The following is a 26636-nucleotide window of genomic DNA, read 5'->3' as shown; positions in this document are numbered from 1 at the left end:
ATAAAAGATTCTTGAAAATATAAACAAGGAATAGTCTTTATAGTTTCTTATTCTGTGAAAGCATAAGCTTTTGGTCTATAAAGATGAGCAATAAAGCATGAAAAAGCAAACAACCTATAGAAATAAAATGGAAATGAGAACCTCAAATGGACTAAGCTTCCGATGAAAATTTGCAGCTGGAGAGTTAGTGAACCAGAAGAGCTTAGGAAGTGATCCAGAACACAGCCCAGAGTCAGAACAAGAGGCAAGGGTCACTCATCTGGTTGCATTTCCTAGAAGAGGACTAGGAAGGGGGAGCTATATGATGATAAACTGGCTTTAAGTTTCCCAGAATTGTCTAAAAACCTCCATTCTCTGATCCAGAAATCCCAGCAAATGCTAGCCAGGCTGAATAGGAAGAAAGGCATATTCTCACAAGATCATGAAAGAATCCAGGGAGGAAAGCAGTTGCCTACCAGGGAGCTCATCAGAGGCCCGGGGGAGAGGAAGGCGACGGCCAAGACAATGTAACCACCAACACACAAGGCCAGACCCAGGGAAACCCTTTCAAGAATGAGGGTAACATAAATAAAGACATTTCCTCCCCCCACACCCCGAAATGCGAGTTTACCACCCACAGGACTTCACTAAAGAAAATTCTGGAGGAAGGACTTCAGAAAAAAGGCAGAAGTCAAGAAGGAGCCCTAAATAAGGATGAGCTATCTACTGCTGCAGAATGAATTAACTTGAGGCTCAGTGGTTTAAAGCAACAGGTCTTTTCTTGCTGTTTCTGTGGGTGAGGAGCTCGGGAGCAGTCGCACTGGACGGTCTGGCTTGGAATGTCCTGTGGCCGCAGGTGAGGTGTCTGCTGGGGCCACCGTCTCCAAAGGGCCGGCTTCCAAAATGGCGCCCTCACGAGGCAGCTGGTAGAGCACCTGGATTCCTTGTCTCCGTGTCCTCGCAGCACTCCATCTGCTTCCCCTAGAGCAGATGACCCGAGAGCGCCTCTGCGAGGACCTTGGCTCAGGAGTCACTGAGTCACAACGTCACCTCTGTCTTACCTCTGATGCTTAGAAGCCAGTCCTCAGTCCAGTCCTTTCTCAAGGGGTGTAGGAGGGGAATCGGGCACCACCTTTTCAAGGAAGGAGAATCAAATAATCTGTGGACGTATTTTAAAGCCAATCAAAATACATCATTAAGTCTAAGCCAACATGGACTATATACACAATAGTAGTAATAATAGTAATCGTGCTAATGGGGGGACCCAGGAGAGAACTGAGATCATGTAGAAAGGGCACGCAGGTAGGGGAGCCTGGAGCTGAGGCATTCTTAGTGCTCGAATTGTTCATAAGAAGGGAAAAGATACTCACTTTAGATTTCGTTAAGTATGTATATTAAAATAACTAGGAGAGTCAGGTAAAATAGTGGTTATCCAGCGTACACCTTCCCAAGAACGGAGGGGCAGGTGTACAGGGTAAGAAGAGGAAAAAGCTCAGTCTTAGAGAAAAACACAATAAGGTGATGGAGATATGTTGGTAATCACAATGTATGTGAGTGGACTCAACTCTATTTTTTTTTAATTTAAATTCAATTAACACAGTGTATTACTGGTTTCAGCAGTAGAGGTCAGTGATTCATCAGTTGCATATAATACCCAGTGCTCATGACGTCATATGCCCTCTTAATGCCCATCACCTGGTTACCCCATCCCCCACCCACCTGCCCTCCGGCAACCCTCAGTTTGTTTCCTTTTTTTTTTTTTTAAGATTTTATTTATTCATTTATTTGACAGAGAGAGAACAAGCAGGGGGAGCGGTAGAGGCAGAGGGAGAAGCAGGCTCCCCGCTGAGCAGGGAGCCCAATTCGGGGCTCGATCCCAGGACCCCAGGATCACGACCTGAGCCAAAGGCAGACGCTTCACCAACTGAGCCATGCAGGCGTCCCTATTTTCAACTTCCGGAGGAACCTCCATACTGTTTTCCAGAGTGGCTGCACCAGCTTGCATTCCCACCAACAGTGTAGGAGGGTTCCCCTTTCTCCGCATCCTCTCTAACGTCTGTCGTTTCCTGACTTGTTAATTTTGGCCGTTCTGACAGGTGTGAGGTGGTATCTCATTGTGGTTTTGGTTTCTATTTCTCTGATGCCGAGCGATGTTGAGCATTTTTTCATGCGTCTGTTGGCCATTTGGATGTCTTCTTTGGAAAAATGTCTGTTCGTGTCTTCTGCCCATTTCTTCACTGGATTATTTGTTCTTTGGGTGGTGAGTTTGATAAGTTCTTTATAGATTTTGGATACTAGCCCTTTATCTGATATGTCATTTGCAAATATCTTCTCCCATTCTGTCGGTTGTCTTTTGGTTTTGTTGACTGTTTCTTTTGCTGTGCAAAAGCTTTTTATCTTGATGCAGTCTCAATAGTTCATTTTTGCCCTTGCTTCCCTTGCCTTTGGAGACGTATCTAGCAGGAAGTTGCTGCAACTAAGGTCAGAGAGGTTGCTGCCTGTGTTCTCCTCGAGGATTTTGATGGATTCCTGTCTCACATTGAGGTCTTTCATCCATTTTGAGTCTATTTTTGTGTGTGGTGTAAGGAAATGGTCCAGTTTCATTCTTCTGCATGTGGCTATCCAATTTTCCCAACACCATTTGTTGAAGAGACTGTCTTTGTTCCATTGGACATTCTTTCCTGCTTTGTCAAAGATGAGTTGACCATAGAGTTGAGGGTCCATTTCTGGGCTCTCTCTTCTGTTCCATTGACCTATGTGTCTGTTTTTGTGCCAGTACCATACTGTCTTGATGATGACAGCTTTGTAATAGAGCTGGAAGTCCGGAATTGTGATGCCACCGGCTTTGCTTTTCTTTTTCAACATTCCTCTGGCTATTTGGGGTCTTTTCTGGTTCCATACAAATTTTAGGATGATTTGTTCCATTTCTTTGAAAAAAGTGGATGGTATTTTGATGGGCATTGCATTGAATGTGTAGATTGCTCTAGGTAGTAGCATTGACATTTTTTTTTTAAGATTTTATTTATTTATTCATGAGAGACAGAGAGAGGCAGAGGGAGAAGCAGGCTTCCAAGGAGCAGGGAGCCCAATGCGGGACTCGATCCCAGGACGCTGGGATCATGACCTGAGCCAAAGACAGACGCTCAACCATCTGAGCCACCCAGGCACCCGGTAGCATAGACATTTTAACAATATTTATTCTTCCAATCCATGAGCATGGAACGTTTTTCCATTTTCTTTGTGTCTTCCTCAATTTTTTTTTTTTTTTTTTTTTGAGCATTCTATAGTTTTCTGAGTACAGATCCTTTGCCTCTTTGGTTAGGTTCATTCCTAGGTATGTTATGGTTTTTGGTGCAATTATAAATGGGATCGACTCCTTAATTTCTCTTTCTTCTGTCTCATTGTTAGTGTATAGAAATGCAACTGATTTCTGTGCATTGATTTTTTTTATATGCAAAAAATGTTTAATGTTTTCATAATCATATTAGTGATACTATTACTATTATCATTCTGCTACTTCTGTAATATGTAACATGGGGATTAAACAAGCAAGCATTTATATATATCTTTGTGAACCAGCAATCTTGATAAGGAAGGAAAGACACATAGATGTCATTGAGAAGAGGTGAAATAAAGCCTCCTTAGTTTTGATTTTGAATTGGAAATATCAATATGATCTCACAAACTATTTAGTTTTTGCACATATACATATATATTTTTCTTTGTGCATTGATTTTTTTTAAAGATTTTATATATTTATTTGAGAGAGGGAGAGTGAGAGTGAACACGAGAGGGGGGAGGGTCAGAGGGAGAAGCAGAATTCCTTCTGAGCAGGGAGCCTGATGCGAGGCTCAATCCCAGGACCCTGAGATCATGACCTGAGCCAAAGGCAGACGCTTCACCAACTGAGCCACTCAGAAGCCCCTGCATTGATTTTATATCGCCACTTTGCTGAATTCCTATATAAGTTTTAGCAATTTTGGGGTGGAGTCTTTTGGGTTTTCCACACAGAGTATCATGTCATCTGTGAAGAGTGAGATCAACTCTAGTTTAATTGTCAGATTGGAGTTTTAGAAATTTGGATAGCTGTTTTAAGAGACAGACCTAAATATGGCATCAAAAACAAAAACAGGAAAAGCTTGAGCAGTTGTATTAATATAAAACTAAAGAGATTCTAAGGCAAAAGACATTACTAGTGATGAAGAGAGTAAGTCCCTAATAATAAAAAGCTTACATCACCAGGGAGATACAATAACCCTAAACCTGTAATCACCCAATAACAGCCTCAAACTATGTAAAATACCAAGATGCAGACATGTCACTGAGGAAGATACACAGATGACATGTATGTACCTAAAAAGCTGTCCCATGGGATTAGCCATTAGGAAAATGGGATACGTGAAATATTGCACCCCAAACGGAGCTGCTAAAATAAAAACCCATGGTAACACCATTTGCTGGCTAGCAGGTGGAGAAATGGAATTGCTTGGACATTGTTGGTGGGAATGTCAAAAGATACAGCCATTCTGGGAAAGAGTTTGGTAGTTCCTTTTAAAACTAAAGTTAAGGGGTGCCTGGGTGGCTCAGTTGTTAAGCGTCTGCCTTCGGCTCGGGTCACGGTCCCAGGGTCCTGGGATCGAGCCCCACGTCGGGCTCCCTGCTCCGCGGGAAGCCTGCTTCTCCCTCTCCCACCCCCCCGCTTGTGTTCCCTCTCTCGCTGTGTCTCTCTCTGTCAAATAAATAAATAAATAAAATCTTTAAAAAAATAAAACTAAAGTCAACTTACCAAATGCGACAGCTAGTTAATTTTGTGTCACCCTGGCTGGGGTATGGTGCCCAGGCGTTCGGTCAAACACCTATCTGGATGTTGCTGTGAAGGGTTGCATTAGATACGATTCACATTCCCATCAGTAGACTCTGAGTAAAGTAGATCACTGGAATCTGGGTGGGCCCCATCCAATCAGTTTAAGGCCTTAAGAGAAAAGGGCAAAGCCCCTCAAAGAGGAAGGGATTCTGCCTGCAGATGCTGTTGGACTCAAGACTGCAACACGGAGCCCCGCCCCACCCACCGAGTCTCCCACCTGCTGACCTGCCCTGCAGACTTCAGACTTGCCATCTCCCACAACTGCGTGAGTCAGCGCCTCAAAATACATCTTTCCCTCTCGCTCACCATATACACACCGAGCCTGTATGAAGCATCCTAATACATGACACAAGCCAGCAATTGCATTCTTGGGCATTTATCCCAGATAAATGAAGACACTTTCATGCAGGAACATGTACATATTCATAGCAACTTTACTGGTAATAGCCCCAAACTAGAAACTACCCAGATGTCTTTGTCTGGGTAACTGGTTGAACAAACTATGGTCCATCCACACCGTGGGATACAATTCAGCCGTAAAAGGAAGGAGCTGTTGATACGCTCACCAATGTGGGTGAACCTCAAGGAGCCTGCTGAGCGCTGCAAGCCAATCTCAGGAGACATGCATGATCCATTTATGCAGCGACTGTGAAGAACGGGGTAGTGTGAGGGAGTCTTGTGATGGTTCCCTTGAGTTTCTTGGTTGAGGTGGTTACACAGCTTGCACATGTGATAAGGCCGCAGAGGGCCACACGCACACGCACACGCACACGCAGGCAGTGCGTACAACACCGGCGAAGCCTAAATGAGCTCCTAGACGTACCAATGTCGGTTTCTCAGTGTCGCTTCTGGACCATATGGTTGCATGAGGTGTCAGCGCCGGGGACCACTGGGGAGATGGTACAAAGGACACCCACATCCGTTTCTTTGCAGCTTTCTATGGACTCAAGATGAATAGAGAGAGAGAGAGAGACCTCGATGAGCATACACATCTCAAGGCTTGTCAGAACAATAAAGAGAAACTGATAAACCCACCATCACGGTTGGAAATGTTAGTAAGACGCCAGGCCTGAGTGTTTTGCAGGCAAGTTCTACCCATCAGGCAAGGAAGGAAGAGGTAATCCAAATGCTATGTAAATTTTTCCAGAGGAAAACCTTGAAATCCCAACCAAAGAGCTGCCTCACAGGAAAGGGGGAGTTCGGTCTCATCCCATCCCGGCAACATGCTGGTAGCCTTAACAATAAAGCTGTTGTTCCTCAGTTACTCTGCGAGCTCTGGGAAAACCCGCAGGCACATCCCACAGAGAGAGGAGAGGACTGCTATTTTATGGAGAAGGAGGAGGAAGTGCGAGGGGTTCCTGAAGCCAGGTCCGCCGAGAGAAGCAGGCGTTTGGGGTGATGACCACCGGCGAGCTGCAGGGGCCGATGTCTTCTAGGAGGAGCAGTGCGCGTGCCTCCCTGGTGGGGTCCTACTGAAATCCTGTAGACTCTGAGGCTTCTTCCCAGGGGTGCGGCCCCCCCCTTCTGGCCTCGGGACTCCGCTTTAGCGGGGTTTCCCTTTACTAATGGGCACAGCACAGCTGGAGTGTAGACCCAATGTCATTGCTGTTGTGATCCTGAAACCAGTTCTAAAAATTTCTGTGGAAGAGCTCAGGGCTCCAGGAAGAGAAGCAGGGAGAAGGGACTGTCTTCTCAGAGAGGAAGACACAGGGGCGCTCCCTGGATGGTGCCACGTGCTGGGTGCGCTGAGCTGGAGGACATGCCCGCAGACGTGGCATGTGGCCTGGGCCAGCCCTCCCCACACATCAGGGCAGAGAGGCCGGCCCCACATGATCCAGGGCCCGGGACAACCGGTTCTCCACACGGGAGAACGGGGCTTGGAGCCCTTCCCTTGCATCCTACACACAAACCACTTCCAGGTGGACCAAAGGCTGGCCCTGAGCAAAACAGCAAAACCTCCAGAGCACAACTTAGGAGAGTATCTGCCGACCTCACGACGCACACAAGACCACAGAGCAGAAAACGACTAATTCAGAGCTTCCGGGACTTCACAGCTGGAGGATGAACGTCCAGAGCATACAGAAAGACAGACAGTCTCTAGAAACTGGATGAAGACTTTGAACAGGCACTTCGCAGAAGACAAGAAAGACACACTATGCTGTCTCTTCAGTAACTGAGGAAACGCCACTAAAATCTCGGGATTTCATCTTCACCAGCTTCTCAAAAATCTAAAAGCTGCACGATTCCAAACACTCGTAGGGATGCAGAGAAATGAAACTGCGAGCCAGATGGCACCCCCATGCCGAAAACAACATAGGATTTGCTCGTGAGCTGAACACACACATGCACGCAGCCACCAGCGAGCTCCTGGGACCTTGTCCCAAGACTCGCATGCAAGTGCGCAGATGCACACAGCAGCAATCTTAGAAACAACAGCCTGAAGCCAGAGAGCCCTGCGTGCTCACGCATGACGTGTCAGCTTCGGTACAATCACCGTGGAAAACAACGCAGCAGCCAGAATGAACAGACGACCCCTTGAGCTGTCGACATGGGTGAATCTCAGAAGTTGTGGGAAAGAAGCACGTTACAGAACAGAATGTCCAGTGTATAAAATCGGGTCCGCAAACCAGGAAAAGCAACACGATACATTATTTAGAAATGCACGGGTAGGTGGAACACTCTAAAGAAAAGTGAGAGAGTAACAAACACAAAATCCAAGACCAGACCACCCAGGGGCGGCTGACGAGCCGGGTTCCTGTACCTGTTCCTGGGTCATTATTCCTTCCACGGTACACGTGCGACCCACCTGCTCTCCCGTGAGTCTGCTGTCCCTCACGAGGCAGCGCAGGTTTTTCTCCCTCCTGGGGAGCCTTTGACAAGTCTGCTGTCCTCAGGACAGGGGTGGGTGGGCCTCCCCAGTGCCCACACCATGTAGTTCAGGAGCACCCCCTTCTCACTGCACATGCACAGAGCCTACTATGTCTCTGGCCCACAGGAGGTGCCCAGCAGGTGTTTGTTGAATGACTGAATGAGCACATGAAGAAAGGGAACAGTAAGTTGTGAACATGAATGAAGGGAAGTCTCACTAAAGTGGGCTCTGGATGCCAGAAGGGGAGGCTGGAAGGGGGAGCCAGACCACGCAGTGTCAATGACAGGAAGAATCATCAGCCCCAGGCCCCACCAGGGAAAGATGTGCACTGTCCCTCCTACAAGAAATCAACCCTCCGCAACTCATCCTGTGAAAAATCTCCATCGCCCGGAACTCTTGCTTCTCTCCAGCGGGCTTGGTTTCAGAACAACCCCTTCCACTTCCTCCTTCTTCTCCATAAAATAGCATTCCTCTCCTTTCTCTGTTGGATGAGCCTGCGGTTTTGCTAGAGCTTACAGATGCCGAATTGCAATTCTCTGTTATTCCCAAATAAACCCATTTTTGCTAGTGAAATAGGCTGTCTTATTTTTAAGGTTAACAGAGTGAAGGGCCTTTAACAGTTAAGATGTTTCAGCCACAAGATGACGTGGCTCCCAACGAGGAGACTGAGGCATGGGCCTCAGCAAATGTCCCCAGCCTGGGAGGTCCAGCTCCTGTGGGGGGAGGGGGCTCTGAGGACCCCTCTCCCCTCACCTCTCTGCAACTGCATTCTTCTGCCAGGACCCAGGGCCAAGCCATGCACAGCACATCTGGAGCTCTCCTAACCCGTCATCCCCAGGTTCCCGGGGGGCCCCTCCCACGCAGAAACCCCCCTTTCATGCCCCCTGCCAGCCCACCTTCCACTCCAGAAGGAAAGGCGTCTCTGCACCAAGGAAGGATGTGCCCGCTCGGGGTTCTGTCTCAGAGAGAGCTCTCCCAGGCTGTTCCCTGCTCCCTGCCTGCCTTCTGGGCCCTCCGCCATGAGCCCTCCGGCATCCAGGCCTCCGCTACCCTGGCCCCATCCTCTCATGGCCAGTGGGCCTCCGTCCAGGGACCAACCAGAACATCAGGGAGCCCAGCTTGGGCTTGGTGGGATGAAGTGTGGGGGCTGGGGGCCAGCACGGGGTGGGCAGGCCTGCAGGCAGCCCCTGGTGCCCTTGCTTGCCCCGGGCCCCCTGTGGGCCACCTCGGTCTCTCTTTTCAATCTAATCTGCAGGCCTCTCCCTCCTCTGTGCTTTCCCCCCTCCCTCCCACCCCCGCGGAAGAAAGGCCTAGAAGGGGGAGGGGTGCTGGCAGGGGAATGGGCCTGGAGCCCTGTGCTGGCCACACCCAGAGACTTGGCTGGAGCCCAGCCAGACAGGGCTGTGAGGAGGCTGAGCCATCTCCGGGACTCCCACCCTTTCTGTTGTTGGGGTCCAGAGCTGAAAGAAAGGCTCCTTTGGTAAGCCTGTGACACCAGACCCTCAGCCTGGGCAGCATCCCAGCCCAATTGTCCCTGCCGGCTCCAGCCAGCCAGGGTGCTGCCCAGACCCTGCCCCCATCAAAGGCCACCCTCTGGCCCCCCACCTCCCTGCCCCATCACTGGCGCTCCGGGTGGTCTTGCCACATGGCTCCCTGCTGTTACATGGCTCGATTCTTGGTGCTGGAATTCCTAATTTGCCCAAGGCACGACGTGGGGGTGGCCCCTGGCCAGGGAAAGGGGTGATGCTTGGCCAGGCTGGCACCCAGGGTGCGTGGGGAGGGGAAGCATAGGGCTCAGACATTTCATGGGATTAAGGGCAGAGCTGAAGTCTGGGGCTGGCTGAGCACTTGCCTACCCCAGCCAGCATCCAGGGAGGGAGCGGACCACCAGGTCTGGGAGATCTTCTCCCTTATCTCCTGCCCTGTGCACAGAGGACCCTCCTCCGGCTCCCCTCCCCTCCCGCCTCCCCAATCCAGGCTTCTGGGCACCCTCCTCCCCAGGAGAAGGGGGCATCGGGGATGGGCCAGGCCCTGAGCCAGGAGGCAGGGCCTGGGTTTCCTTTCTCAGCTTGGTGTGACTGTGACCATCTTGCCCCTTTGTCTACCTGTGTCCTCACCTGTCACCTTGGGACTAGGGCTGGGTGAGGTAGGTCTGGCCTCATGCTCTCTGGCTGGTCAGCGTTGAGCCCCACCCTGCACCTTGAAGGGCAGGCCCCACCGGGGTCAGCTTGGTGTCCGCAGGGCCTGACCCTACACTTGCAGCTACCTGTCATGCAGCGCCGGGCTGGGTCAGCACCACTGACCCGCTGGCCCTTCACTGCTTTAAGGCTGGGGCAGGGACCCAGTCAGGAACCCATGTGGTTCCTGACGCTAGGGGTGTCTCCTTCTTTCAGGACCAGGCCAGGGAAAAGCCAGCCACTCCAGCCGCCTGACCCTCTGAACACGGCTGCCTAGGAACCAGCCCAGCCCACCCTTCTGCCTACAAGCCCAGAGACTCCCCCGGAGAGGGCTGGGAGCTTTCTAGGTCCCGCCGGGTGGAATCGGCGAGTGCCCACAGGCAGACCCTGGTAGCCAGCACTAGGGGTCTGAGGGTCCCGTCAGAGGGCATGAGTCTCTGGGACTGGGCGGCCCGGAAGGCGGAGGGTGGGCGCTGGGAGGGGCGGCCGGGGTGATTCAGCGGCAACTTCTCTCACCTGCGCCGGCGGGCCCGGGCGGTCGGTGGGCGGGCAGCCAGCCGTGGGCGGTCCTGGCCCGCCAGTGGGCGTGGCCAGCCGCGGACCGTGCCCGTTCGCGCCCCACCCAGGGCGCCTACACCCCCGGGTCCCGGGCCCTCGGCCTCCCGCTCCCTGCCGCCCCGTGGACAACGCTTCGCCCACCCGCGCGCCCGCCTATGGCTGGGAAGGTGCTGTCGCTGCTGCCGCCCTTGCTGCTGGCCGCGGCCGGCCTCGCGGGGCTCCTGCTGCTATACGTCCCCACCCGCGACGTCCGGGAGCTGCCCGCCCTCAAGGTGCGCGCTCGGGCAGCTGGCGCAGTCCGCGGAGTAGCGGACCCGGCTGGGAGGCTCGGACCTGAGCAGGGCCAGGCTGCGCCCGCGTGGCAGCCCCGGACCCCCAACCCGCGCTGCGCTGCGCTCCCGGCCCGGCGGGGTGGAGTCTTGGGAACTCCCGCGCGCCGCGTCCGCCGCGGAGCCTGTCGCGGGCGCGGCCGGGGAGCTGTCTCTCCGCTCCCCCAGATGCAGCCCCTGGACGCCGCATGCTGCGGCTGGACCCGTGGCCCCCAGCCCCGTACGGCCCCCAGGGACGCATCTGCTCCAGGTTCAGCCACAGGCGCTGGAGGCTAGGGATCCCTCCCCCCCCACCTGGGGGCCCTGACAGTGCGGGGCGGGGGGGGGGGGGGAGGGGGTGCCCTCGGGGGGCGCCTGGCAGGGTCCTAAAGGAGTTGGGGTGGACTAGGCCAGATCTCTCACCAGTGTTCAGGAGTCCCCCCGACTCCCTTGACCCTTTATTGGACTTGTGTGAAGGGGGGTTGGTGTGAGCGCGTGGGTGCTCCAAGCCCCAGGGGCCCAGGATGGGAGGTCACAGGAGTGGGTGCTCTGTAGCCAAGGGCTACGACTAGGTGGGGCTGGGTCTGGGGTGGCCCGATAGGGATTCGCGTGCTGATGCTGCCCTTCCCAGGTTGGGGAAGGGGACTGGGGTGGCCCCTTTCTGGGCTCAAGAGGGCATGTTCTCCAGTTGGGTTCTCACTGTGGGAATCCTGGCCCTTGGGAAATGGCCCTTTCAATTGCAAGAAAGGCCCATGCAGCCCCTCTCAGCTGGGCAGGAACCAGCTGTCTGTCACTGGTGCTGGCTTGAGGCTCAGGGAGGGGGTGCTTTCAGGCATGCTTCCAGGTCCTGAGGTTGGGTTGAGATTGGGGAGGTGGGGGCAGAGAGGAGGAAGAAAGAGTGGGTGGAGGGAGTTCCTGCAGCTGGGTTTCTGTTTTGGAACCTGGGGACCTCATGTCCCCAGGGCAAGGGTCAAGGGTGGTCCCAGGACTCCTCTGACCCTGACAGATTCCCTCAGCTTGCCCTTGCCAGGAAGGTTCTTGCAGTCAGAAGAGAAGAGGCTCCAGGCCACCTACCCTGGCTGCCCCCATTCTCTCCCTAACCAAGCTGTAGCTCCGTGGTTGTCCCCGGCGCCCGAGCCCCAGTACTTCATTCGGGAGGTTCCAACCTTGCCATGGGGTGGGGTAGGGTAGAGAGCTGGGGGAGCCAAAGGGCATGGCCTCAGGCCCCACCCCCATGGCTGACCCCGCCCTCACCCCCATTCCCAGTATGGCATTGTCCTGGACGCTGGCTCTTCCCACACATCCATGTTTATCTACAAGTGGCCCGCAGACAAGGAGAACGACACAGGCATCGTGGGCCAGCACAGCTCCTGTGACGTGCACGGTAGGGTCCCCTGAGCGCTAGGCACCCCTGGTTGGGACAGCCACTCACTGTAGGGCCTCAGGGGCCCCGTCTGGCCTGAGCCTCCGGAGTCTTGATGCCTCCTTTGCTTGATGCAGCTGGGGCCTGCTCCAGGAAGGAACTGCTGGAGGCTCCGAAAGAGAGGCTAGGGGCAGTTCATTCTAGAAAGTAAGCCCCAGGTGGTGACTGGGAGGTTGGGCCTTGCCTGGCCCAAGACTGGCACACCCAGGCAAGCCCCTGAGGAGGCAAGGCCAGACTGACAATGCCTAGTGCTTTATCCTGGCACCTGTGGGCACACCCCTGGGCAGGCAGCAGCCTGAGAGACTGGGTGGCTCCCAGGCAGGTGGGCCCCTTTGCTTCTGAGGGCTGGAGCTGGGAAGGTGTGTCTAAGCTGCCACCTGGTTTGAGAGCCCAAGGTCCCCAATCCTGCTGGCCCATGGCTCACCTAGGGGCTGCCTATCAGGCTTGGGCCCATTTGCCTGTCTCCCTCTAGGAGGGGGCATCTCCAGCTATGCAGACAGCCCTTCCAGGGCTGGCCAGAGTCTTGTTGAATGCTTGGACCAGGCACTTCAGGAGGTGCCCGAAGAGAGACACGTGAGCACACCCCTCTACCTGGGAGCCACAGCAGGCATGCGCCTGCTCAAGTGAGTGTGCCCGCCCCCTGACCATCATCTCCACAACAGCCTCAGCACAGGGTGGGCCCCCGCACACCCTCAGCCGCGGCCCCGGGCAGACACGGTGCACCCCAGCCGCAGGATCTTGGCTACCTGGGGCGGATGCCCCTCAGAGTCCTCCCTGTGTTACAGCCTGACCAGTCCAGAGGCCTCGGCCAATGTGCTTGCGGCTGCGACCCAGACGCTGACCCAGTATCCCTTTGATTTCCGTGGTGCCCACATCCTCTCGGGCCAGGACGAGGGGGTGTTTGGTTGGGTGACCGCCAACTACCTGCTGGAGAACTTCATCAAGGTGGGCCTGATGGCCAGCCCAGTGAGCCAGGGGGCGTGGGACCCACCCACTGGCTGACCCCAACCTCCACTCCCCACAGTACAGCTGGGTGGGCCGGTGGTTCCGGCCAAGGAAGGGGACGCTGGGGGCCATGGACCTGGGGGGCGCCTCCACTCAGATCACCTTCGAGACGGCCAGCCCAGCTGAGGATCCAGCCAGTGAGGTCCACCTTCGGCTCTACGGCCAGCACTACCGGGTCTACACGCACAGCTTCCTCTGCTATGGCCGTGACCAGGTCCTCCGGAGGCTGCTGGCTGGTGCACTGCAGGTGCCCCACCGCCCCGGCCCACCTGCACTACTGTGCCCTCCTGGAAGGAGGGGGGGTGAGAAGAGATGGGAGCCAAGGGTCCAGGGCAGAGCCTGGACTGAGGGGGGCTGCTCTGGGCAGCAGAAGCCAAAGCTGGGCTTTAATCAGCCGGCAGGACAGATGCGAGCGATCTCTCATGCGCAAAAGCCAGGTGGTCTGGGTGGGTCTGGTGAGTGCCTGGCTGGCTCTCCAAAGGCCTGGAGTGCCTGGCCAGGGGGGTGGGTTTTGTCCAGCAGACAGTGGGGAGCCATGGATTGCTCTTGAGCACAGAAGCGATGTTGCCCAAGCGGGACTACGGGAGATTCATCAGGCAGGTCCTCTGGGGAGGGCCTCTGAAGGCCCCGGGCTGGGGGCGGTGGGCAGTGCCTGGCGTAGGGGTGATGCCTGTCGCACCCTTGCATTCCCCCCCAGACCCATGGCTTCCACCCTTGCTGGCCAAGGGGCTATTCCACCCACGTGCTGCTTCAGGACGTGTATGAGTCTCCATGCACTGCGGCCCAGCGGCCCCAGGCCTTCAACAACAGCACCAGGGTCAGCTTGTCCGGGACTAGCGACCCTGCCCTCTGCCGTAGCCTCATCATGGGACTCTTCAATTTCTCCTCCTGCCGCTTCTCCCGATGTTCCTTCAATGGCATCTTCCAGCCCCCTGTGGCTGGGAACTTCATCGTGAGTCCAGGGGATGGGGGTGGGGGCCAGTGCCCTGTAGCCTGTGGGGTGTGCTCTTGGTATGACTGTACCCCCCTTGCAGGCCTTCTCTGCCTTCTTCTACACCATGGACTTCCTGCGGACGGTGATGGGGCTGCCTGTGGCAACCTGGCCGCAGCTGGAGGCAGCGGTGGTCACGGTCTGCAACCAGACATGGAGTGAGGTGAGGCCTCCTCCCTGCTCCCCCAGGGCTGCGTAAGAGGGCCCGGCCAGCCAGCATCAGGCCCCCCTGACCAAGATCTGGAGGACAGAGGGAACAGCAGGGCACATGCAGTGAAGTGGGGTGGGGAACGGTTGTAGCAGGTAGGACTGGCAGAGCTTAGGGGTAGGGGAGCCAGGCTTCAAAGACATCTTCCAGGTTTCTGGCTTCTGCCACTCATCAGACACGTGCCAAGTAAAGGAAGTGGTGTTTTCATAGGTGGAGCGTGGGGTGCCTGCCAAACCTCGGGAGAAACACAGTGTCTCTAGGCTCTGGCGGTGACAGAGGCCCCACCCTGTCTTCTCTGTATCTAAGTCTCAGGCAGACATGGCCGGCGGGGGTGGGGGGAGAATGGGGGGCAAAAGGCTAGCCCAAGGTCCATGCTGAAGGCCTGGTGCTTCTCCTGGGCCCCTGACCTCGCACTAAGGTTGCTGCCAGCCTGCTGCTCCCTGGGTGGCCGTCCCTGCTGGCCCCTCGAGGTCCACCTCCAAAGCAGGGGTAGCCCACTGCCATCCGGAAGTCACACTGTTGGTCCTGGAGGGAACCCTCCTGCCTGGGGGCGGTGGCCCCTTTGGCCGTGATGCGTCTCTGGCCCCTCATTGCCCGTGGGTGTGTGTTGGGTTGGAGGGGTACAGCACGCCGCCGGCCACCGCTCCTCGTGGGCCAAGACCTCCAGGTGGCCGCCCGCCCAACAGTCTCTCCTGTGCGTCGCAGCTACAGGCTCGGGCCCCGGGGGAGCGGGCCCGCCTGCCCGACCACTGCGCGGGGGCCATGTTCGTGCAGCAGCTGCTGAGCCGCGGCTACGGCTTCCACGAGCGCGCCTTCGGAGGGGTGACCTTCCAGAAGAAGGTGGGAGCCGGCGGTCCGGGGGCGCGGAGGGGCGGGGCCTCCCCGGGCTGCGCGGGGGGCTGAGGCCGAGCCCCTCGCCCGCAGGCCGGGGACGCCGCTGTCGGCTGGGCGCTCGGCTACATGCTGAACCTGACCAACCTGATCCCCGCCGAGCCGCCGGCGCTGCGCAAGGGCACAGACTTCAGCGCCTGGGTCGTCCTTGTCCTGCTCTTCGCCGCCATGCTTCTGGCCGCGTTCGTCCTGCTGCTGCGCCAGGCGCGCTCGGCCAACTCGTCGAGCGCCATCTAGGGGCGAGCTGGGGACCGCTGCCCCCGTCGCGTCTCCCACCCCCACCGCCCCCACCCCACCGCTCCGCCGACCGAGACGCGGACGCTGGCGTGCACGCCCACGGGGGGCCGGGCTGCGCGAAGGGAACCGAGTCCAGGCCCTGCCTGCCGGCCCCAACATCCTGCAGCCTACAGGGTCTCCCGGCCCTCCTCTTCCTGGGGGTGGGGGATTCAGACCCCCGCAGCCCTCAGCCCGTTCAGGGCTGGGTGTGTAGGGAGTGGAGTTAGGGCCCTCGGAGCACCCCCGCCCTCCCGGGTCTGGGTCTGTATGAGGGGGAGGGTCAGAGCCCACAGCGCCTACTTGTAAAAATTTTGTAATACAAACTTCTTTCTAGAGCACTGGAGAGAATGTTCATAGGGTGGGGCCTCCTTGCAGCTGCCCACCCCCCCTCCCCGCAGCTGTGTTGGCCAGGAAGACCCACTGCTAGTCCCAAGGCTGGCCCCAGGCTCTTCCTACTTCCTTCCTCCCTGGGCACAGACACAGAGCGGTGAAGATCCTGCTCCCCTGCTCCAGGGCGGGCCTGGAGTAGCTGTGGGATGGCGGCCCAAGAGAAAGTCCCCGAGTCCCCTGAGTCTTATCTGGCCAGCGGGGCCCCTGCAGCACCTCCAGATCTGCGACAGTGACCCAAGCAAGACTGGAGGCTGGGCCCTGGCCTAGAATTGGCCTGGGGGTGAGGGTGGGGAGCGTGGAGGTGGTAGAAAGGGGAGGTAGTGGGCAAGGCAGCCGTCTAGAGCACTCAGTGCTGGAAGGGACTGGGGGCCCCGGGCGGGGGGGAACTCTCGACGGGAAGTGGTGCTGGGGGCGAGTTGAGATGAGGGCCAGGAGGGTGCCGGGCCCCAGTGCTCAGAGAGAAGCACCTGGTGAGGAGCCTGGCTATAAAGCCCAGGTGCTGTCACATTGGGACACAGCTCCCCTCCTGCCTGGGTGCCCTCTTCCGCATCCCCAGGAGGTTCCAACCTTGCCACGGGGTGGGGTAGGGTAGAGAGCTGGTGGGCGCCCCCACCTGCTGCTCCTGCAGCCTCGGCCTGTAAGCACTGTATTGTTCAGCGTGGGAAGGCATGGTTTGGGCTCTGTCTCCCTGCCCCCCAACCTTTCTAGAAAGTGAGCGCAGACACTATTTCTGTCTGGTCAGTGGCCTGAGGGGAGAACGGCGGTCCTGCTCGCGCACCCCCACCTTCTTCAGGGTTTCGGGGTTTCGAGCCATTCACAACCCTGGGGGCAGTCAGCCCTCTCTTTGGAGTTCTGAGGCACAGAGGGCTGAGGGGAAGCATGGGGGTGCTCACCCTTGTTCTCTCAGTGAGGTGAGTCAGAGGCAGGTTTCCCAGGTGGGATGGGTGGGCGTGCTCTCTGGGGGCAACAGGTGCAGAGGGAGGGGGTGCATCCATAGCTGCTTGTTGTCCTGAGGCCTCAGGGACCTAGGGACCGTGGACAGCTCCCAGCTGTCACTCATCAGCCGCTCCAGGTCACTCTTGCCCCCTGGTGGCCTCACTGAGAGCAGCCGCCCCATTCCAACCATAGCGGTCACCAGCACCTGCCTCCTTCTGGGCGTGTGCTTGCTTTTATCATGGGTCTCTGAGGGCCCAGGTGCGTCTTTGGACGCACCTTTTCCTCCGTGTGCGCCTGGTGTCCCGGAGTTCCTGGGGCTCGCGCCTCCAGGCCCCAGGCAGGTCCCCTGCTCCAGCGGGGTGGAGGTTGGGGGTTGGGTGGGATCCCGAGGGAAAAGTGTATCCCGGGGAAGCCCACCCCAGGCCGAGCCGTGTATGTAGAGAACAGAGAAGGTCCCCGGCAGCAGAGGCCACAGGAGTCGAGGCACCCCGAGGCCCCGAGCGAGGAGGTGGAATCAGAACCCGAGGAAGGGGGAGGGGGCGCAACCTGGAGGCGCCGTCCCGCCCCCTCAGGTGGAGCGCGCAGGCGCACTCCCCTAGAGCCGCTCGCCGCCGCGCCTCGATCCCGGATCCTTTGCCGCAGCGTCAGCGCCGCCGCCGCCTCCTTTCCTCCTCCGCCTCCGCGCCCCCCTCCTCCGCCGCCGCCTCCCCGACGCGACGCCCGCAGGCCGCGCCGAGCCCCGGGCCGCGCGGTGCCATGCTGCCCCGGCGGCGGCGCTGAAGGATGGCGACACCCGTCCCTCCGCCCTCCCCGCGACACCTGCGGCTGCTGCGGCTGCTGCTCTCCGGCCTCGTCCTCGGCGCGGCCCTGCGCGGTGCCTCCGCCGGCCGCCCGGGTGAGCGAGTGCGGCCAGCGCAGGCCGCGGGGCGCCCTGGGGCCCGGGATCGCCCGGCGGCGCGGCGCCGTCACCCTCCCCGCCGCCGCCGCCCTCGCCCGGGCCGCAGGCCCCGCCTCGCCCGGGATGGGGTAAACAGGTCCGGCCCGGAGGGCGCGGCGCCCCGGCCACCGAAGGGCTCTGCCCGATGGGGCTTCTCCTGGGTTCCTGGCGGCGAACGTGAAGTTCACGCGCGTCTTGTCTTTGTCTCTGGATCCGTGGGCTTGCTGCGTGTCTGTGTCTGTGTCTGAGGAGGGTTCTCTCCGGGTGCGCCCGCCGCTGGGAATCTGTCCTGTGCGCGTCTCTGTGTGTGCGCTTCTTGGGCTCCGTGGGTGCGGGCCTGGCGCCGGGTGCCTGCCGGCCATGCAGCTCGTGTCTGTCCTGGGGTCGGGGTCGCAGTGCTGGTCTGCCTGTCCCCATGCCTCGGGTGGTGTTGGGCACGAACCTTGCTTTGCTGCTGTGGGGGAGTCTGAATTGTCCCAGGCTTAGGGGCTTGTTGCGGCTTCAGTGGAGGCACGAGGCGCTGCCCTCGAGGGCCCTCTTATGCGCCAGGGGCAGAGCTTGAGGAGCCCAGGGTCCTGGGAGACCCGCCCTGCTTCCCAGTTGGGCACCAAAGCTCCAGGCGCGAAGGTCTGCAGGAACCCAGGATCCAAAACGCACCCCCACCCCAGGGCTGAACTGGGAGACTATGCTCATACATTCATTCACTTCTGGCAGCAACATAGGAGAGATGCTATTCTTAGCCCATTTTACAGATGAGAAAACTGAGGTACAAAGAAGTTAAGTGACTGGTACGTGGCACAGCTGGGATGCCAACCTGGGCCTTGTGGTTCTGTGTGTGTGGCCTCAAGAGGCCACACCAGGGCAGACTTCCTCCTGGACACAGCGCCCCTGGACAGGAGGCCGGAGCATGGCTGACCCAGGAAAATGGAGGCTGCCTGCAGAGAACCTGGCTCTGAGACATGCAGGGTGGGGCCTCCTGAGGAAATGGAGAGTAACCTCTATGCTGAGTCCCTGGGGTGGACAGGTGCCATCCCCGCTGCTCATTAGCATTATGAACTCTCCCAGATGCCGGGTGTGGTGCTAGCCACTCTCCAGCTGCCACTGTTCCTGGGATCTCTTCCTGCGCCCCGAGGCTGGAGTGCACCCCAGGATTAGCCAGGCAGCCGCCCTGTCTTTCTAGGCTGGGGGACTGGGAGTGTAGGGAGGCCTCTGGCACCCAGACCCTGGAACCAGCTTGGTGCTTCAGACCTCTACCCTTGGCCTGCGCACTCTGGGTTCTCAGCACCTGCAGCAGGGACTGCCTGACTCCCCAGGTACCCCAGCTGGTGGTTGGGGTCCAGACTGATGGGCTGGCCCAGGCTTAACATTTTAACTAGCCCACGCCCCAGGCCAGCTCTCTGATACCGGTGCCTGTTGGCCCAGGTAGTACAGAATGGGGGTCCCCTGGATGGAAGTCGGCCCGCCTGCTGCAAGGGCTGCTGGACCTTCCTGCCTACAGATAGGAGGCTGGGAGTATCAGGTTACCAAGGAAACCAAGTCAGGCCAGTCAAGGTCTGGAGAAGGACAGAGCCAGCACTCCCTGATCCCCCACGTACCTCGGGCCCCAGTGGCCCTCCTGCAGTGTAGGGTGGGGGCTAGGTGGAGAGGAATAGGCCTGGTGCTCCAGAGACACCCCATCCCAGCCTCCCCAACCAGGATCGACAGTCCTGCTGGGTATCTTCCTGGGTCCTCTGGCCCTGCTGCCCTGTAACTGGGGCCAGTGTCCTGGGCTTGAGAGCATTCCCTAGTTTTGAGGCAACTCACCTTCTGTATCCCAGCAGGGAAACTGAGGCATAGAGGGCTACTGCTTTCCATCCCCCAGCATCAGGATGGGACCCATTGGCCATCTATACAGGACACCAGAGTTTGGGCCCAAAGTCAGGGACTGGGCCTGGCCCAAAGTCCCAGGGACGCCCAGCGTGACTGCGGGAGTGACCCTGGCCTGGCTTTTGTATCTCAAGCAAGTGAGACTTGCTGACCCCATTCTAGGACTCCCCAGCTCAGCAGCTTCTCTGGGCTCTGGAGACAAGCCAGAGAGCAGACACAGGGGGGAGGGACTGTCTTCCCTTGTTCTGTGCCACCTTCTAGCTCTGCTGTAGGGCTGTGGGATGACAGGATGGGACTTGCTGAGGTGGTGGGAGAGGGGGTTGGCCAGCATCTTATGCTGCCCCCGAGGCAGAGAGACCTGGGCCCCACCTTCTAGGGCTTCCAGCCTGGATGGAGGGTCCAGGGCTTGCTCGGGGCCTGTTGAGACAGGAGGCAGGACCTACAGGGCTGCACAGCCCTGGCCAGGAGAGCTGGTGCTGCCCAGACAGTGAGGGACAGCTTCCGCACAGGGCTGGCTCAGGCCTGGAAAGTGGACTCTGGGGAGTGGGTGGGGCAGGGGATTTCCGATAAGTGTTGGGACAGCTTGTCTTCCTGGTCCTGATCTGTGGCTGTTGGGAGGAAGGGCCTGCCCAGAACAATGGCTGGAGCCAGGCCAGACTGGGTCAGCTCTGTGGGGGAGGGGTGGCCAGGGCAGTGACCGTACCACCTCTGTGCTGGGGCTGGGCCGAGCTGGGCGGTGATCGGCTCTGCCTTCTGCTTCCTTCCTAGATGCAGCTGCCTGTCCTGGGAGCCTAGATTGCGCCCTGAAGAGGCGGGCGCGGTGCCCCCCAGGCGCGCATGTCTGTGGGCCCTGCCTTCAGCCCTTCCAGGAAGACCAGCAAGGGCTCTGTGTGCCCAGGACGCACCGGCCTATGGGTACGGGAGAGAAGAATGTGCTTCCCCCCCTCCCCTGCCCTGATATTTTTGCCACTCAGCCTCAGCTCCTGGGTCCGCTGAGCTTCATTGGTCTGCCAGAGACTTTTATGTCTCCGAGTGGCCTGGTGATCTTTCCAGATAGCACCAGCCCAGAGCCTGGCAGCGGTCTGAGGTGTGGGGCAGTTGGCCCCTACCAGGGCAGGGGGTGTCCAGTGTGAAATGCTGGGGTGATCCCAGGAGAGAAGGAGTCAGAGTTCCCATCCCCTGCCCCCTGCCCCGGGCTGCCTGGGCCTCTGCCCCGTGTGCCCTCTTTCTCCATGGCTCACTCATCCTGTGCAATCCGTGTGGCTCACCCGGCGATCTGAGCCCAGAATGTCTGGACAGCCAGCCAGATGTTGAACGGCCTTAGGTGTGATGGGGCATTACAGAGGGATGCTGGGGGTGCTGACGTCTGCTGGGGCAGGAGGACCTTCCTGGAGGAGAAACACATTCCTGGCAGTGAGGGGGGCCGCGGAAGGAGATGTACAGGCCTGCTTTAGAAGGTGGCAGGTGCTCTGCTCTTTCCCTGCTGTGTGGAGTGTCTACTTGGAGCCTCTGTCTGGACTGTGGGGCCCGTGGCAGGGACAAGGAGGGGGGGCCCAGCCACCAGCCCTGTCCCAACAGCTGCCCTCAGTTCCTACTGATTAACTGGTGGGGGTGGGGGGGAAAGAATGGGGCCTCTCCCCTCTTCTTAAGGAGTCACTGCCTGTCTTGGTAGAAAAGGGGTGAGTGATGCATGGGTAACAGGTAGGGTGAGGGGCACCCCTTCCCTTCTCCTCCTGGCCTTTGCGCATTCCCCTGACACCTCCACTCCCTTGCTCCCGCCCCCACTTTCCTGGGAAAGCTGCTGCTCACGGGGACTGCCTTCAGCCGTCACCAAGGCAACTCAGGATGGCCAGGGACTGCAGGCCTGGAGGGAGAAGGAGGCCTGGGCGGGGCGGGGGGGGGGGGATCTGGGTCCTGGATGGGCCTCACCTCCTCTGGAGGGCCACCTGCAGCTGGTGTTGCCAGGGCGGGGCTGGGGGCCTCCCCACCTGATGGCCCCTCATCCTCTCCAGGGGAGAGCCTGCCCAGGCCCCGACTGGAAGATGAGATTGACCTGCTGGCCCAGGAGCTGGCCCGGCAGGAACCACCACGGCACTCCCCACTCAGTGCCCAGCCCCAGCCTGGAGCCCGACAGCAGCAGCTGGAGCCCGGTGAGACCCAGCCCATTCCCCCGGGGCCTCCCTACCACTTTTGACCCCTGAGCTGGTCCTAGTGTTCTAACCTGCCTTCTCTCTGCAGCAGCCACCCTGGGGCTCTCAGAGCGCCGCCAGGGCCCCAAGCTGGGGCCCCCCTCCACTCGGGGAGCCCCTGCGCCCACGCCCCACACCTCCTTGGGCTCCCCCGTGTCGTCTCTGCCAGTGCACGTGGCCCCCTTGGAGCCCCGGGGCGAGCGCGGTGACGGACTCGCCCTCGGTAGGTGTGCAGGTCTGTCGGTCTCGGGGGGCAGGAGGCAGGGTCCCTCCCCGAAGGCCGCCCTCACCGCACCCCCTCCCCGCAGTGCTCGTCGTGGCGTGCTCGGTAGCCGGCGCAGCCGCCCTCGCCGTGGCGGCTCTCTGCTGGTGCAGGTGAGCGCGGGGCGGGCCAGGCGGACGGGGGACGGCGGGCGGCGGCTCCGCGGGTCTCAGGCTCCACTCCCCGCAGGCTGCAGCGAGACGCCCGCCTGACCCAGAAGGCCGACTACGCGGCCCCGCAGGCGCCCGGCTCCCCCGCAACGCCCGGGATCTCGGTGCGTGGCCCCGCCCCGGCCCCGCCCCCCCGCCCTCGCCTCCGCGGCCTGACCCCCCGCCCTCTCCCCGCGCAGCCCGGCGACCAGAGGCTAGCTCACAGCGCCGAGATGTACCACTACCAGCACCAGAGACAGCAGATGCGGTGCCTGGAGCGGTGAGAGGCCCCCACCCAGCCCGCCCACTCCCCCGCTGGCCGCCGCACCCCCGGCGCCGCGCCCCGTGCTCGGCCCGCCCACCCACCGCCCCGGGCTCTGGGCCGAGGTGCGCCGAGCGGGCCACTGGCACTGGAGGGTGTGGGAGGACCTAGCGATCCCGCCCCCTACTCAGGCATAAAGAGCCGCCCAAGGAGCTGGAGTCCTTGTCCTCAGACGAGGAGAACGAAGACGGTGATTTCACGGTGTACGAGTGCCCGGGCCTGGCCCCGGTGAGTCCTGCGGCAGGAGCCCTAGGCCGGGCGGCGGGGAGGGGGCAGCGGTGGGGGCGGGCGGGGTGGGGACTCCCCCGTGCGCCCCCACCGCCGCCGGCCTGACCCCGGCCTTCACAGACCGGAGAGATGGAGGTCCGGAACCCGCTGTTCGACCACTCCTCGCTGTCCGCGCCCTTGCCGCAGTGACCTGAAGGCTGCCGCTCCCTTCTCCCCCACTGCATCCCCCAGGGGGGGGGGGGGGGGGGGGGGGGGGGCAGGGCCCAGCGTTTCCCATTAAAGAGACCGTGTTCTCACAGTGGGCGTGCTTGTGGCTGGGCCAGGGCACGAGGGTGGGGGTGGGGGCGGGAACCCCTTATTGAGGAGACTCAACCCCCTTCTGCCAGGGACCTTCTCTTTCTTCTTGCACCTGTCCTCTTGAGTCTGAACCCCCAAATGGGGGGATAGGGAGAGCCCTGAGACCAGGCGTGGATGAGGAATCCTGGAAACAAAACCAATTAAAGTGCATTTCAAACCAGTCATCTGGGTGTACTGGAGACTGACCTCCATCCCACCACTTGGGGCCACATGGATGGACCCTGTAGCGGAGGCCTGGGGCTTCCTCCTACACTCCCAGAGATGGTGGGCGTGGGGTGCATGTCTGGGCCCCCCACCCCCGCTCCTGCTCTGAAAGGCCTTCTCACCCCCTGCTGGGGAAGAGAGCCTTTATTTTTCTACCAACACAAGAGCACCCCTACTCTTTTCCTCCTGTAAGCCTCACCCCTACTGAAACTTCTGTCTCAAGGAGGGGAGGGGAGCAGTGAAGTATAGGCTCAGGCTGGTCTGGAGTTGGTACCACTCCCCAAAAGGTCCCACTCCATGTATGCTGGAAAGAGCAGGGGTGTGAGGGCAGTGGGTACCCAACATCCATTTCTGCTCCTGTCCACCTGGGCCGGAAGGTGGGGAAGAACAGCATGCAGGCCCTGAGTGTGGGTTTGTGATGGGAACCACAGAGGCCCCTGGGCCCCTGCAGCCTATGTGGGGCAGAGGGATCTGAGGGACGCAGGCTCCACACAGGCTTGTAGACCAGGGTGGGCTGGGCGAGGAGACAGGGCAGCAGGGACCCTGAATGTCAGGAGCTGTGTCGCGGCTCACCCCAGCCACTGACCAGGAGCAGGGAGGCCGGTGGAAGAGAAGATTGACCTTCAGAGCAGGGAGCTGCCCTGTGTGTCACCGGTGCAGAGGCTGGGTGGGGAGAGGGGTTTTGGGGGCCCAGGGAGCAGCAGGGCCTGCTGCGGATGGAGTGCAGGGGTGGGACCGGCCTGCCCCACTGAGGCTGGGGAGGGGAAAGGGTCAGATGCAGAAGCCCCTTGGTGGTTCTTGGGGGGTGGGGGTCCAGAGAATACTGAACTTCGGGCCCCCGGATAGATGGGGGCAGCCCTGAGAGGAGAAAACAAGGTCCATTTGGGTTCCTGAGGAGAGACCGGTGGGCTGGGCTGGGGGAAATGGGTTTGCCCCTGCTTGGATCGAATGGCTTGTCCTACAACAGTCCATCTCTAGGGCCAGGGCCCATCCAGACTGGGAAGTCCCTCCCCTCCACCCCGACTTGGGCTGGCCCTCAGCTGGGAGCCTCAGTTTCCCTTCTGTGCACTGGTGTGGGGGATGGCAGGAGGCATGGGAGCTGGGAACCTGTGCAAGGTGAGGGCAGGCCGGTGAGGATCACCTGTCCACTGTCATTTAACCTGTGCCAGAAGGGAAGGTAGCCATGGAGGAAATGGGGCATGGAGCAGTCCCAGCCTCACTCAAGAAGGCCCAGGCAGTCTGGCTTGCCGGCTGGCGCCCACATAGAAGTTCCCCTTGATATCTTGGGTCAGGCCCAGCATCAAGACGCTTGTGTTTTGCACTTCCCGTGGGCCTGACCTGGGCAGAGAGCGGGCACCCGGTCTTTTCTAGCTCCTCAGAGGTTCCCAACCTGTCCCCAGGGCCCTTGCTGGCTGCCTAGTCCCTGGGGCCCCAAGCAGGAGGGCCCCCTTCCGGAGCAGCTGCAGTGAGGCAGGATGGGCATGTCTGGGCCAGGAAAGGGAGGGCAGGGGCTGGGCTCCTCCAGGCAGTGGGGTCTCCCTCAGCCGGCTTACCTGGCACAGGGCCCTAAGCAGCTCAGCAGCCCACTCCCCACCTGCTTCCTTTGGCTTCCATCGGCCTCAGGCTAGCTCAGACAGAGCCAGTCCCTGCTTTTCTCTAAACTTCTACAACCACACTTTCTCCCATAGGCCCAGAGTGCTGTGGGCTGCCCTGAGGCAGGGGCCTAGGGTCCAGGGAAGCCCTATCTCCACAGGGACCCCTGGAGACCCCAATCCTGGGCAAGGGGCCCATTACCTTTCTCCACACCACCTGTAGCCTCAGAGCCCCCTGCTGCTGTTCCCGCCACCGTCCCAAGGGCCCTGGCCCAAGAGCAACCTTTTTGGTACAAGAAGCTGATCTTGTCTCTGCCCTCGGAGCCCACCCATGCTTCAGCCCCTTAGCCAACCTTCCCCGGCTTGGCATCCTGTCTGAGCATAGATGACAAAGGGTGACATTCCCACAGCCCAGCATAGACCCTGAGGGGACACTCATCTGTTTGGAGTTTGCGAGACCCTGGGGGTCAGACCACGCTGGGCACAGAATGTGGGGTGCTGTGGGCCCTTAGCCACGACCCTACGAGGTGGGAACCTTTCCATCTGCAGACTCGAGGAAGTGGTGCTCTCCTCCTGCAGGTCAGACACACTTCCCCGTCAGCCTGGGTCGCTGGCTGGGCTGGTCCTGGATTCCCAGTCCCCCAGCGACACCCCCACACCAGGCGTGCCGCCCACCAGAGCACGTGGCGTGCAGAACGGAAAGAGCCGAGCCAAACTCAGGTTCAGGGCACAGACCTCCTGCAGCCGTTCACTTCCGGATAAGGACGTGAACGTGCCCCCTGGCCTGGGCAGGAAGGGAAGGGGCGGGAGAGCGGGCGCTGCACGGCTGGCAGGCACCAGTGTCCCCTGCTGCTCCAGGCAGCTGCCCGTCCCGCCACCGGCTGCAGCTGGCTCCCCGCACAGCCCTCGCGCTATACCCCTAACCTGGGAGTTCATGGGCCACTGCGCTCCCTGCACCCACCTTCCCAAGGCGTTCCCTGAACCCCGGGCTCCTCTCGTCCTTGACAGCCAAGTGTGCGCGGGCTCCCTCTGCAGGAGCCACATGGCTTTGGATCTCAGCCTCCAGGGGGCCTGCTGGGCACACCTATGGACTCTGCCTCACTCAAGCTCACACTTGGGGCGGGTGCGCAGCTAGGCTCTGGCCCTCTCTCCCTGAGGCACCTCCAGGCTGGGGCTAAGGCCAGGTGGCCCTAGGTGCTGTTGTCTGCAAGTGGGAGGCGGTCAGCAGGCCAGTGGCCTGGCCTCCATCTGGTTTGAGGCTCCTTCCGCAGGTGCCCCCCAGGAGGCTGGCCCTGCAGCAGCCTTGAGGGCTTGGCTGCGCTCCTGATTCCGAGATGCTCACAGGCTATGGAGCTGGACCTGGGTGCCCACCTGCGTCCCAGTGAGTCACAAGGCCTGGGGTGAGATGGAAGGTTGAGGCCCCCTCTTTCCCTTTGACTCATGCTGTCTCACCTTCTTCGCTTTCCTCTGAGAGCCTCTCACTCTGACCTGTTTCTGGGCCAAATCTCGGGGCCCCATTTCCCAGCCAGCACGTTCCCACGACAGGGCCCCTGTGGTTGCCAACCCAAGCTGGCAGGCGTTTGACGGGGGGGGGGGGGGGGGGGGGGCGGCGGGGGGGGGGGGGGGGGGGGCCCCCCCCACCCCCCCCGGGAGGG

General features: G+C 59.6%; 3 protein-coding genes across 7 annotated transcripts in view; all 3 read left to right on the top strand.

The window, feature by feature from the left end:
- The first annotated feature begins 10498 nt into the window (after nucleotides 1-10498).
- ENTPD2 (ectonucleoside triphosphate diphosphohydrolase 2) lies at nucleotides 10499-15857 on the top strand. 2 transcript variants are annotated; one of them, XM_044920607.1, is made up of 9 exons: nucleotides 10499-10719; nucleotides 12022-12139; nucleotides 12651-12801; nucleotides 12964-13123; nucleotides 13203-13430; nucleotides 13881-14135; nucleotides 14218-14337; nucleotides 15157-15222; nucleotides 15307-15857. In XM_044920607.1, the coding sequence occupies exons 1-9, from the start codon at nucleotides 10603-10605 to the stop codon at nucleotides 15508-15510; spliced, it is 1419 nt and encodes a 472-aa protein (XP_044776542.1). In that variant the 5' UTR covers nucleotides 10499-10602; the 3' UTR covers nucleotides 15511-15857. The 2 variants fall into 2 exon arrangements, with proteins under 2 accessions (XP_044776542.1, XP_021546697.1); XM_021691022.1 differs by having other exon boundaries at nucleotides 15088-15222.
- Nucleotides 15858-17506: 1649 nt separating this feature from the next.
- Nucleotides 17507-25779, top strand: NPDC1 (neural proliferation, differentiation and control 1). Of its 3 annotated transcripts, none has more exons than XM_021691009.1 (9): nucleotides 17507-17770; nucleotides 20453-20593; nucleotides 21691-21828; nucleotides 21917-22090; nucleotides 22176-22242; nucleotides 22319-22403; nucleotides 22479-22558; nucleotides 22732-22828; nucleotides 25561-25779. In XM_021691009.1, the coding sequence occupies exons 1-9, from the start codon at nucleotides 17659-17661 to the stop codon at nucleotides 25741-25743; spliced, it is 1077 nt and encodes a 358-aa protein (XP_021546684.1). In that variant the 5' UTR covers nucleotides 17507-17658; the 3' UTR covers nucleotides 25744-25779. The 3 variants fall into 3 exon arrangements, with proteins under 3 accessions (XP_021546684.1, XP_021546683.1, XP_021546685.1); XM_021691008.1 differs by having other exon boundaries at nucleotides 20447-20593; XM_021691010.2 differs by lacking the exon at nucleotides 25561-25779 and adding an exon at nucleotides 22949-23058 and having other exon boundaries at nucleotides 20447-20593.
- Nucleotides 25780-26287: 508 nt separating this feature from the next.
- Nucleotides 26288-26636, top strand: part of FUT7 (fucosyltransferase 7) — a 4282-nt gene continuing 3933 nt past the window's right edge. Inside the window, exon 1 of one of the 2 annotated variants that reach the window (XM_021691026.1) lies at nucleotides 26288-26362. The gene's annotated coding sequence lies outside the window, so the exon portion shown is untranslated. Of the gene's footprint in view, nucleotides 26382-26636 lie in introns of both variants that reach the window. The other variant, XM_021691027.1, reaches the window with a different exon arrangement.

This window comes from Neomonachus schauinslandi, chromosome 13 (genome assembly GCF_002201575.2).
Source record: "Neomonachus schauinslandi chromosome 13, ASM220157v2, whole genome shotgun sequence".
NCBI classification, from domain to species: Eukaryota; Metazoa; Chordata; class Mammalia; order Carnivora; family Phocidae; genus Neomonachus; species Neomonachus schauinslandi.
Note: the sequence above shows the minus strand (reverse complement) of the source record. Positions and strands in the feature narration are given on the sequence as shown.

Coding starts and splice junctions, on each gene's coding strand:
- NPDC1 (XM_021691008.1), top strand. CDS start 17,659: ATGGCGACACCCGTCCCTCCGCCCTCCCCGCGACACCTGCGGCTGCTG. Junction 22,243..22,318: donor GCGGCTCTCTGCTGGTGCAG/GTGAGCGCGGGG, acceptor CACTCCCCGCAG/GCTGCAGCGAGACGCCCGCC. Junction 22,829..25,560: donor AGTGCCCGGGCCTGGCCCCG/GTGAGTCCTGCG, acceptor CTCCTCCTGCAG/GTCAGACACACTTCCCCGTC.
- ENTPD2 (XM_021691022.1), top strand. CDS start 10,603: ATGGCTGGGAAGGTGCTGTCGCTGCTGCCGCCCTTGCTGCTGGCCGCG. Junction 12,802..12,963: donor GCAGGCATGCGCCTGCTCAA/GTGAGTGTGCCC, acceptor CCTGTGTTACAG/CCTGACCAGTCCAGAGGCCT. Junction 13,431..13,880: donor TGCTGGCTGGTGCACTGCAG/GTGCCCCACCGC, acceptor ATTCCCCCCCAG/ACCCATGGCTTCCACCCTTG.